Below are 11417 nucleotides of genomic sequence, written 5' to 3' on the forward strand. Positions count from 1 at the left end.
AGGCTTCTACCAGAGGCATGGTAAAGACCTCTCTTGTATATAGTGTGTTTATAAGTTACTTAAAGCTTACTTTAAAGTTACTTGATGGTAAGCCTCCTTTTTCTTACATCACATACCTAATGCGATGAAGTCTTCAAGCTCTCCAGAATGCACATGCGTGAGTGGTCCATCGTAGAGCATAAGCCCATTGGCAGTTTCAGTGAGGAACTCGAGAGAAATTAGGCTCTTGAAGCAAGGCTTGATGGGAGGAAACCAGGCATAACCATGACCTTTAAATGTGTACCTTGTCTGCTGACATTCTGGCCCATCAAACATTGGATTGCATTGACACCTATCCGTGCAAAGAAGGAACAGATTAATAATTGCATAACTCAAAAGCAAAAAATGCATAGGCTTATTATTGCATTTTGAATGACATGGGAGTTTAGAAGGTAGGAAAGTTTACAAAAGGGAAATCTGTTGTAGAAATTCACAGGCACAGGTAAGACATAACAGAAGGTGATTCATGGTGATGACGTCAATGCGCATCTATCTGCTGGGATGCAGCAACGCAGATACTGCTCCTCTGTCAATGCCACGTAATTGGATTCTGGCTTGTAGACCCATTGGAAGGGATAACATCTCCTACTGTCTCCTTGTTTTATTCTTTCTCATTCTGCTATTGTAAACCATTGGTGAACACTCCACTCATATGCTGAACTAAATACATTGGCTAAAAGTGAGTAAATGCAACAGCTTTTAAAGTGACTGTATTCAAATAAGGGTATTAAATGCGCCAAATGACTGGTTAGCTCAGTGTTATTATGCCTTAACAAATGGTTTAATTGGGGCTTAAGCCTTCCTCTATGAATATTTCACAACCGAGTTTGTTTTGTGCACAAGGATCAGACTTGCTAAAAGTGATTGATGCCAAAGGATGTAAGCAGTAAGAATATGAAAGCATTACTGTACACAGTCCTAGCAGAAATGATTTAAGTCATATAGAACTTTCCAAAACATTCTGAAGTTTTCAGTTTGTTTCCTTAACTAATGGCTGGTATATTACCTCATCGGTACTACCTGAACTATGCAATATGCTGTTGAATCTCACCCCAGTTACACTGCAGGGGAGATCTCTGACAGCAGTTGTAACAGAGAAACAACTGCACAGGTGCAAACTTGTTGCACTTAGTTATTGACAAGTTGTGATGCCAACGTTAATTTTCTGGCACTGCACCTTCCTTGATATTAAGGGGAGCTCTGTAGAGGCCAGCAATACAAAACCCGAGCTTACAGCACACCTGTGGCCAGAGAAATGGCAGCCCGCAGTGTCCAGCGCCATCAAAGTTAACCATTTATATTTTACTTTGACAGTGTTTGCCTTCAGCAATATGGGGGGGCTAAACACTTCTTGAGGTTGTCCTCATTTATGTCACAGTGCTGCTGTCACAGTCAGTACTGCCTCCGGTAGTAGATTTATTTGAGGCATTTTCAGCACTTGTAGACAGTAAAATAGCTTAAACAGGGAAGTAAACTGATCAGAGGTTAAACCAATAAAGAAGCTAATATGCAACATGCTGCTGAATTACCTGTAGCCCAAATCAGCATCAACACAAGTGCCACCGTTTAGACATGGATTAACTGGATATGAGGAACAGGTCAAATGTCGCCCTTCCCGAGCTGTACAGATACACTGAGCAGTGGTAGATGTTGTTATGGAAACTAAGGAAATATTTCCCGCATTCAGCACTGTTGGAATTGGGCTAAAAGCAGTGCTGCTTGTACAGCCAGTCCCCGTCCCACAGTCTGCATTCACACACTCGTCCACAGCAACCTGAGATACGCTTATATTTAAGGTAACTTCCAGCTGCAAGTAAACAAAAAAAAATCATGATGCTAAATGTATGTTTTATGTAACATTTGGCAGAAATAAATGATGCAAATATATAATGAATTCAAAATGGACACAAGTCATCACAAAATATAAAATTCAAGAAATTTTGTTATCACTAATTGTGCACCACAGAAGGATAGGATATGGGTTTTAACCCACTAGTCTCCGTCCTTTGTCTCCCTGTCTTGAGAGAGGCCCTGTTGGAGGTGGGGGGATGTTAAGTGGAGGTGAGGCAGTTTTTCATAATGAAGATGAGAGAGGATCAACTCACACTGCTCTCCTGCACCTCCTAGTGACCAGCTGCAGAACAGCATTGGCAAGAGCCGAGGAACAGAGCCCCTGGTTTCCCTATAAGTTAGGAACCGATGTATGATTGGAGGAGACCTTAAGGAGGAGCAGAAAATGTCTTACAAATTGGAAAAATTAATGCGAGGCAAACACGTTAGAATTTTGTTGCAACTTTGTTTTCAAATTCTCTCAGGTTAGAGTTGTTCACGAATATTGTTTGTATCATCCATGAAACATGAATAAACATCTCCGTGAATATGTTTTCCAAGTTTTGTGGAGATCATTTCATATTGGAGAACTGACAGTATTGCACAAACACAATTATTCTGCAGTGACATCAGTAGAAATGAAAATGAAAATCTGGCTTTAAAATGAGCTACTTGTGAAATTGTACTACCACTAACACGCAGTAGCCAGTCAATAAATAATGACTGCATTATTAGTTTCATAATTCTTTATCACTAAAGAAACAAAGTCATCCCACTTCCTTTTTAAAACTTGCTTTTGTATGACCCCCATGAATAGCATTTAGTTAGAGAGCCTGCTGTATTGGTATCATCTGATTCAGAATGTAAAATATTAAATTGGAAAGTATGTTTTGCTGAATTGCCTCACAGTGTATTGTCCTCATTCATAATATTAGTAGTTTGGAACCTTATGATATCATATATGGAGAGTTCTACACAGAGGGGGCAATTTTCCAAATTTACAGTGTTAGCAGGAAACCACACCCACTAGCAGCACATACAGGAAAAACGTGGTGAGTGCCATTAAAATTAATGGATGGAAAATTGTGGGCATTGCTGTTTCCCAGTATGAGCTATCAGTAGGCGAGGTTCCCCATTGACAGCAATAACTCGGAAAATTACCTCCATAGTTGTCTGCTGAGACTTCCTCCAGCAAGATGTCTTTAAAGTATAGAATATGTCAACAAAAGGTGACTGAAAGGCTTTGATATGTATACTGATATCTCCCTTTATTATATTTAGGTTTTACAGGGCAATTCAGTAGAATATACTCATCCTCTAAAATGATTAGCTTTGTAAGTGTTAATCTTGAGAAACCTTTATGGAAAGTAACTGTGCAACTTTTAGTGAAACACATCATAAGCTCCAAGAGGTACATACCTTAGCTTTGGAAGTTGCCACGTTGCCATTCATTTTCTCAGCCTTGTAGAATAGAGACCCTTGTGCCGCATACCAGACATCTACTTCTCTAACTCGACCGTTGACGTTCACAACACTGAAAATATCAATGTTATCCAGCTGTGCTGGAATAATTTCTGCTAAGAACCTCTTTAGCTTGGTGTATTTGCTTTCTTCAGCAGCAGACTGGGAGATAAACTCTTCTGCTGTGATATCTGTTTGGAAAAAAATCCATTTTACTTGAAGAGTGCATTTATATGTTAACCTGTCCAGTGTGCCACAACATGAACCTTTCTTAACTCTTTGAACATCGTGGCTTTTGAAACTTGTGCAATAATTCCATAATAACTACAAATGTTATTTCCTGCTGAAAATTTTTTGAAAGTGATGCTAAGGCAACAAAGAGCCGTAGAATATTTTCTCGTTCACAGTATCGCTGAATAAACATCAGCAGTAGTCAGCCTCAGAACTTAAGTGCTCCATAGCTGGTCTTGAAATGGCTCATTCTTGGCCAGGCATTCATCTCATTCAAGCAAGTGAAGGATTCAATACAAACTTTATTCTGTTTTAACTGAAAAGCCACAGGATAGGTTTCAATAGATTGTAAATTATAAAAAGACAACATGATAGGGTATTCATACTTGATTCAGTAATAGAAGAATTTGGAATTCTGTATTCTCTCAGATTATTATGGTTTGTCTGATTTGCCAACATTATATCCACTGCTATTGGACGTGAGAGGCTAAGAGTGTTTTTTGGTAGGCCCGGCCCAAACAAATTTGAGAACCATCTGTTTAGGGCAGAGGCTGAACCAGTTGTAAAGGGCTGGAGGTGAACATTGGGAGCAATTCTGCATTCTGAGCAGGGGGAAAAAGGAACATAAGCAACGCCAAAAAAAATTGCGAAGACACATTTCTCCCTGGTGGTTGTGCCTATGGTCTAGGGGAATATCCAGGTGTGAGTGTCACTTGAAACTAGGGGCTGGATTTTGGTGTCCAAGTCTGTGATACAGTGGATTGGCTTGCTGCACCACAATGCTTCTAAATAATGAACCTCATGTAAGATCTGAGATTTGTATGAATTAATGTTTCCCTACAGATATGAGGAATAAACTCCCAGCTGAAGCAATTAGTTCAGTGCTAATTAATTGCTTTAATATGAGCTGGGTGAATATCTGCTAAGATACAGGATGGGGGGAGGGTGACTGTACATGGCGAAATACAGAGATAATTGAATACATTATGGTTATTGAGCTTTGAGGACCGTGGTACTGTCAGAAAGTAATTATCAATAATGTATTGTGTTGTATGTATTTTGCTTGATTTATCTTTGGGAAGAGGGGAGGAAAATCTCTGCAGAATATTTCCTTAGGAGATTGAATAGGTTGGGTAGATGCCACGATACAATAGTTTGTACATGATCTGTGGAAGGAATGGACTTGGTGGGACAAATGGCCTTTTCTCATTTCACCCTTTCTTATACATTTAATGGATGCATATATGTTGTCCTGGCATTCCTACATTCTTAAGAAATGTGTAGAAAATTGTATTAATGTTCTAATGAAATCTATAGTATAAGGAAATGGTTAGATGCTCACCATTCAGTCTAAGAGAGCCAGCATTGTATATGGCAGCCTCCTCCAATTCTTTGACAACAACATTTACTGTTGAAACTACATCTGGCCAGGTGCCATCTGCCACTTTGACCTGGAAGCTATACACACCAGAGGGTGCACCTTCAATAATACTCAGTAAGCCGGAACTTTCATTGAGGACAAAATGTCTGAAACAAACATGCATAATTGATTAATTAATAAAACAAAAGAATTTAGCATCATGTATTCTCCCCTTTCTCCACTCTGAGCTGGCGTTTATTGCCTCAGGTTGTGCCTTCAAGTTGTCTCGTGCAATATGGTGAGTTACCAGATTTGACCGAGTTTCAAAGCAAGCGGAGGTTAGACATTTCTCCATAGGAAAAGAGAGAAAATTGTCAGATAAGTCACTCTAGACGACTCTTGCACAACCTCCAGGTAGGACTGTCCAGTCTAAAATCACGTAGGGTTGGAATAAACGGGTCGTTTTCCGAGTGGCAGGCAGTGACTAGTGGGGTACCGCAATGATCGGTCCTAGGACCCCAGCTGTTCACATTGGGCCAGAAATTCGTGAACGGGGCTTGCCGCGCGTGCAAGGTCCCGATTTGCACTTACCCGACGCGCCTGCCGATCACCTCCAGGGACGCCTGGAATTCCATTTTGAATCTGAAGAATCCCGGGCAGCGTTTGACGTCACGCCGCCCAGGAGTGCAGCCAGCGCGAAGCCTGGAGCGCGCTGTGCAACTGAGACACGCCCCTTGAGGTCTCAGTTTAACAGGACATGCCCCCAATGTTTCTGCCAAGCTGCTAAGCATTTTTACATGCAAAGCAGCAGTTTAAATAGGTTTTTGGAAGTTTTTTGAAGCTTTTGGTAACTTTTATAAACTTTTAAAAACGTTTACATTATTTTGAAGAATCTGAAGTAGTTTTAAACAGAATTAAAGCAATTTAAAGACTTTTAAAAGCCCTAAAAGATTTTTTTAAATTACATTTATTTATTTAGCAATGTCGTCGTCATACGTGTCTTCACACTGTTCCCTTTGGGGAACTGTATGAAGTGGTGGAAGGATTTATGGCCATGATTAACGCTCATTCCGTGACCGTAACCATCTTTGAACCAGCCATTAGGGCGGTTAGTCCTATGGTGGGAGGGTTTTACGGGCTCCCACAAGCTATACAAGGAGGGGGGGCCACCCACACCCACGGACGCAAATATCCCACTGGATGTCAACCCAGAATTTAGAGTTGGAGCTCCGACTCCACTTGCCGGGACTGTCTGGAGCGGGGTTCGAAACCCTACCCTGATCTGGCCCAGCGGCGGGGATCCTACCGCTATGCCAAAGGCCCAATCCGATTAGCAACGTGAAATGGCTGGAATGAGCACAATTCACGGCATTAAAAGAACTCACAATTGAACTGATGATGACCTCAGCAATCTCCTCAAGGAGGTGGAGGCGCAGCGCCTGCTCATCATTGGTAATGAGAAGTCAAAGGCGCCGCAAAAAGGGCAGATGATAGCTTGGTCTTTCAAGTGGCAGCATAGGGCTCCAGTCACGGGGAGGGAAAAGGCGCAGGAAACGTATGGGTGTCACCTTTTGTGCGGAGTGGGCCTTTTGCATAGCAGTAAGCATCCCCGCCGCTGGGCCAGAAGGAGTAGGGTTTCGAACCCCACTCCAGACAGTCCCGGCAAGTGGAGTCGGAGCTCCAACTATAAATTCTGGGTGGACATCCAGCGGGATACTTGCGTCCGTGGGTGTGGGTGGCCCCCCCCTCTCAGATGGGTTGTGGGAGCCCGTAAAACCCTCACACCATAGGACTAACCACCCTAATGGCTGGTTCAAAGATGGTTACGGTCACGGAATGAGCGTTAATCACGGCCATAAATCCTTCCACCACTTCATACAGTTCCCGAAAGGGAACAGTGTGAGGATACGTACGACGATGACCTCTTGCGCAATGCACCTCCTTGGACCCTCAGTCGCAGATGCGAGGGGGCAAATCGTGCAATTGTTAAATTTTTCATTTTATTGACATGTAAAATGTTGGCCCAGTAATTCCCTTCCAAATGCGCGAGTACGGTCGGGGTACTTACGCGTCTGGCCGGAGGAAATGCCGGTTTTCAGCATGCACAGTGCATGTGGGGAAAACCGGCATTTCCTGTCCTCTGAACGAAGGGGTTCAGAGGCAGAACGCGTGCGACTGCACAGGCAGCGCGTGCGCAGTAAAATTCGCCGCTTTCATTCATGCTTTCAGTGAGGTCAAGTCCTTACAACTTACACATGAAAAAAGCATGGGTACAGTTGCTCCAGAGGCTGCGGAGGAAGATATTTCTTATCGTGGAGCTTCTGAAAGTATGTATGTCTGTATATATTCCTTTACTTATGTGTATGAATGTATTATTTAATTATGACTTTCAGAGAAAGTAACTTATTGGAAAATCATAATTAAAAACATACATTCATACACATAAGTAAAGGACTATAAAACATACATACATATACGTAAAGGAATATATGCGGACATACATACATAATTACTTATTACTGATGAAAAGTTTCTTTCTTAAAAGTGCTGGAAATGTTACATTACTCATTTTAGAACACTCATTTTCACATTCAATTCACACAGCCACAATTGCTCCTTCTACCTACCGTTCTGAAAACCCGTTTAAAAAAAAAAAAAATTTAAACTTTAAAACTTACTTAAAATTTCTTAAAATAACTTCCCTCCCTTTCCCAAACAAAAATATTGCCTTTCAGAAGCTCCACGATAAAATATATCTTCCTCCGCAGCCTTGGAACAACTTTACACATGCTTTTTTCAAGTGTAACTTGTAAGGACTTACCCTCACTGAATCCATGAATGAAATCGACGAAGTTCACTGCGCAAGCGCTGCCTGTGCAGTCGCATGCGCTGTGCCTATGAACCCCTTCGTTCCGAGGTCTGGAAATGCCGGCGTTCCCCGCATGCGCTGTGCATGCTGAACGCCGGCATTTCCAACGGCCAGATGCGTGAGTACCCAGACCGTACTCACGCATTTGGTCACGAATTTCTGGCCCAATATATATTAATGATCTGGACGAGGGAATTGGATGTAATATCTCCAAATTTGCAGATGACACAAAGCTGGGTGGGAGGGTAAGCTGTGAGGAGGATGTTGTGAAACTCCAGTACGATTTGGACAGGTTGGGTGATTGGGCAGAAACATGGCAAATGCACTATAATGTGGATAAATGTGAGGTTATCCACTTTGGTGGCAAAAACAGGAAGGCAGATTATTATTTGAATGGCAATAGATTGGGAGAAGGGGAAGTGCAAAGAGACCTGGGTGTCCTTTTGCACCAGTCGCTGAAGGTAAGCATGCAGGTGCAGCAGGCAGTTAAGAAGGCAAATGGTATGTTGGCCTTCGTAGCAAGAGGGTTCGAGTACAGGAACAAGGATGTCTTGCTACAGTTGTACAGGGCCTTGGTGAGACCACACCTTGAGTATTGTGTGCAGTTTTGGTCACCTTACCTGAGGAAGGATGTTCTTGCCATGGAGGGAGTGCAGCGAAGATTCACCAGGCTGATACCTGGGATGGCAGGAATGACGTATGAGGAGAGATTGTGTCGATTGGGCTTATACTCACTGGAGTTTAGAAGATTGAGAGGGGATCTCATCGAAACCTATAAAATTCTGTCAGGTCTGGACAGACTAGATGCAGGAAGGATGTTTCTGATGGCCGAGGAGTCCAGAACCAGGGGTCATAGTCTAAAGATAAGGGGTAAGCCATTTAGGACTGAAATGAGGAGGAATTTCTTCACCCAGAGAGTGGTGAACCTGTGGAATTCTCTGCCACAGAGGGCGGTGGAGGCCAGTTCATTAAATATATTCAAGAAAGAGTTGGATATATTTCTTGAGGCTAAAGGGATCAAGGGATATGGGGCGAAGGCAGGGACAGGGTACTGAATTTGGATGATCAGCCATGATCTCATTGAATGGCGGAGCAGGCTCGAAGGGCCGAATGGCCTACTCCTGCTCCTATCTTCTATGTTTCTGTGTGTCTTGGAAGGTGTTACTCACACATGTACAAAGCTATGGACAACCTTGCTTGCACGTGCATGGACCTATGGAAACACCCATGAATTCACGGAGACACAGACGGAGTCCAAGCAATTTTCAAAATGCAATGATTGAAAACTGGACAGCAAAACTGCGGATTTTAGTTAGTTACTGGACCAACACCCCTAAAACTGGAATGTCAGGTCAAAACTGGATGAGTGTCCATCCGACTTCCGGCTCAAGCATAAAATGGAAAAGGCCTCAAACAGGCTTGTGGCATAGATGCCCTCTATAGAATGTTGCATAGTAGCCTAAAAATAGGGGGAGTTGAGAAAAAATATTTTTTTCAAATCAGAAGAAACAGAGAGTATGGTCTGGATTTTCATGGGGAAGGTGGGTTGGGGGCGCCGATGTGGACAGGAAACCCGGGAGAATGGGTTCCCCGCAGGCCCTGCCGACTTTAATGGCAGAGCCTGATTTGCATCTGAAGCCTTTGTTTCCCACCCACTGCCAGCCAGATGGAGAGGCTGAATGGCTCTGGGCAGGTAGGCCTGCGGCACAGAGGAAGGGGGGATCAAGTGGGGTCCGGTGGCCGGCCTTCAGTGGATCTGCGGGGGGGGGCGGGGGGGTGGATAATGAAGATCGAAGACTCCGGATGATCATGGGGGGTGGGGGAAACAATGAAGATCGTGGACTCTGGATGATTTGGGGGGGGGGGTTGGAAATGAAGATCGGGGTGGTCCTGAGGATTGTGAGAGGGAAGAGCAGATCAGGGCTGGCCATCGGAGGATCGGGGCTGGACTCAGCATCATCAGTGGGGGAGTGGGGATCCAGGAAGGCGATCCTATCTGTTTCCCCTTAATATCCTGAAAACTTCGATCAGATCACCCCTTAACCTTCTAAATTCTAGGGAATACCACCCTAATTTGTGTAATCACTCCTTGTAACTTAACCCTTGAAGTCCGGGTATCATTGCGGTAAACCTACGCTGCACTCCCTCCAAGGCCAATATATGTCCTGTGCACCAGTCGCTGAAGGTAAGCATGCAGGTGCAGCAGGCAGTTAAGAAGGCAAATGGTATGTTGGCCTTCATAGCGAGAGGTTGAGTACAGGAGCAAGGATGTCTTGCTGCAGTTGTACTGGGCCTTGGCGAGACCACACCTTGAGTATTGTGTGCAGTTTTGGTCGCCTTATCTGAGGAAGGATGTTCTTGCCATGGAGGGAGTGCAGCGAAGATTCACCAGACTGATACCTGGGATGGCAGGAATGACGTATGAGGAGAGATTGGGTCGATTGGGCTTGTATTCGCTAGAGTTTAGAAGAATGAGAGGGGATCTCATTGAAACTTATAAAATTCTAACAGGACTAGACAGACTAGATGCAGGAAGATGTTTCTGATGGCGGGGGAGTCCAGAACCAGGGGTCACAGTCTAAGGATAAGGGGTAAGCCATTTAGGACTGAGATGAGGAGGAATTTCTTCACCCAGAGAGTGGTGAACCTGTGGAATTCTCTATCACAGAACGCAGTTGAGGCCAATTCATTAAATATATTCAAGGAGTTAGATATGTTTCTTAAGGCTAAAGGGATCAAGAGATATGGGGAGAAAGCAAGGACAGGGTACTGAATTTGGATGATCAGCCATGATCTCATTAAATGGCGGAACAGGCTTGAGGGGCTGAATGGCCTACTCCTGCTCCTATCTTCTATGTTTCTATGTTTCTATATCCTTCCTAAGGTGTGGTGCCCAGAACTGCTCACAGTACTCCAGGTGTGGTCGAACCAGGGTTTTGTATAGCTGCAGCATAACTTCTACCCCCTCGTATTCTAGTCCTCTAGATATAAAGGCCAGCATTCCATTAGCCTGCTCATGACATTTTAATGATCTATGTACCTGAACCCCCAAGTCTCTTTGGACCTCCACTGTTTTTAGCTCTTCGCCATTTAGGAAGTACCCTGTTCTATCCTTTTTAGGTCCAGAGTGGATGACCTCACATTTGCCTACATTGATATCCATTTGCCACAGTTTTGCCCATTCACTTAATCCATCAATATCCCTTTGTAATTTTATGCTTTCTGCCCACAATGTTGCACAGTGGCATAGTGGTTAGCACTGTTGCCTCACAGCGCCAGGGACCCGGGTTCAAATCCGGCCTCGGGTGACTGTCTGTGTGGAGTTTGCACATTCTCCCCGTGTTTGCATGGGTTTTCTCCGGGTGCACCGGTTTCCTCCCACAGTCCAAAGATGTGCGGGTTAGGTTGATTGGCCATGATAAAAAAATTGGCCCTTAGTGTTAGGGGGGATTAAATACGTGGGGTTATGGGGTTACGGGGATAGGGCTTGGGTGGGATGGCTGTCGGTGTAGGGACTGGGTGCTAGGGTTTGGATGATCAGCCATGATCTCGTTGAATGGCGGAGCAGGCTCGAAGGGCTGAATGGCCTACTCCTGCTCCTATCTTCTATGTCTATGTCTATGTCTA

At 43.9% G+C, this 11417-nt stretch overlaps 1 protein-coding gene across 1 annotated transcript; it reads right to left on the minus strand.

Annotated features, from left to right (window-relative positions):
• Positions 1–56: 56 nt before the first annotated feature.
• LOC147114742 (putative neural-cadherin 2) lies at positions 57–5105 on the minus strand. The gene is made up of 4 exons (XM_085993941.1): positions 4904–5105; positions 3289–3521; positions 1569–1846; positions 57–331 (listed from the first exon to the last, which is right to left on the minus strand). Exons 1-4 carry the CDS (start codon positions 5103–5105, stop codon positions 109–111), a joined length of 936 nt encoding a protein of 311 aa, XP_085850067.1. The 3' UTR covers positions 57–108.
• Positions 5106–11417: the final 6312 nt, after the last annotated feature.

This window comes from Somniosus microcephalus, chromosome 7, assembly GCF_052327205.1.
Source record: "Somniosus microcephalus isolate GS21.2 chromosome 7, FLI_Smic_1.0, whole genome shotgun sequence".
Classification (NCBI taxonomy): domain Eukaryota; kingdom Metazoa; phylum Chordata; class Chondrichthyes; order Squaliformes; family Somniosidae; genus Somniosus; species Somniosus microcephalus.